A 608-nucleotide genomic window follows, 5' to 3' on the forward strand; every position below is an offset into this window, starting at 1 on the left:
TTAAATGATTTTAGCAAATGGCTGCAATATAACAAAGAGTGAAAAATTTAAGGGGGTCTGAATACTTTCCGTACCCCCTGTATATATATATATATATAATTTTTTTTTTTTTTCTGCAATCATATACTATTGCCTTTAGCCCGGTTGTACCTTACATATTTTAGACATTTTATTTAAGTAAAATAAGCAACACACATAATTGAGGGCAAATGTTCTATAAAATGATATCATCTAAGCCTCTGTTTATGTGCCTGCAGACTGACGCAGACACACATGCAGCTGAGACAGGAGTATGACAGCCTGCAACTGCAGACCAAAGAACTGAAGACCTTCTTCTGTTTCTCAAAATAAACAGAAAAAAGTACATATTTTGCTAAAGTGATGAACACATTTTGAACAAGTATTGACTTTTTTAAAAACATAATACTTTAGCTAAAGTATCTGTAGAAATACTTTGGGGCTTTTGCCCCATGCTGGTGAGCCTTTTATTCCTTGTGTGCCACCTCACACATTTATAAGATTTTTAAATGAAACAAACCACTTTTAGGATTTATTTTCACACAAAATATGTTGCTCCATGTACAGTATGTAAAAAATAAATAAATATA

At 32.1% G+C, this 608-nt stretch overlaps 1 protein-coding gene across 1 annotated transcript in view; it reads left to right on the plus strand.

Moving 5' to 3' along the window:
• The window catches only part of LOC107662652 (protein Daple-like), a 57,054-nt gene that overhangs the window by 40,760 nt on the left and 15,686 nt on the right, over positions 1 to 608 (plus strand). The window contains 1 exon segment of the mRNA XM_016452731.1: positions 258 to 337. Within this exon segment, the coding sequence (XP_016308217.1) occupies positions 258 to 337 (80 nt within the window).

This window comes from Sinocyclocheilus anshuiensis, unplaced genomic scaffold (assembly GCF_001515605.1).
Source record: "Sinocyclocheilus anshuiensis isolate Anshui unplaced genomic scaffold, SAMN03320099.WGS_v1.1 scaffold715, whole genome shotgun sequence".
Taxonomy (NCBI): Eukaryota; Metazoa; Chordata; class Actinopteri; order Cypriniformes; family Cyprinidae; genus Sinocyclocheilus; species Sinocyclocheilus anshuiensis.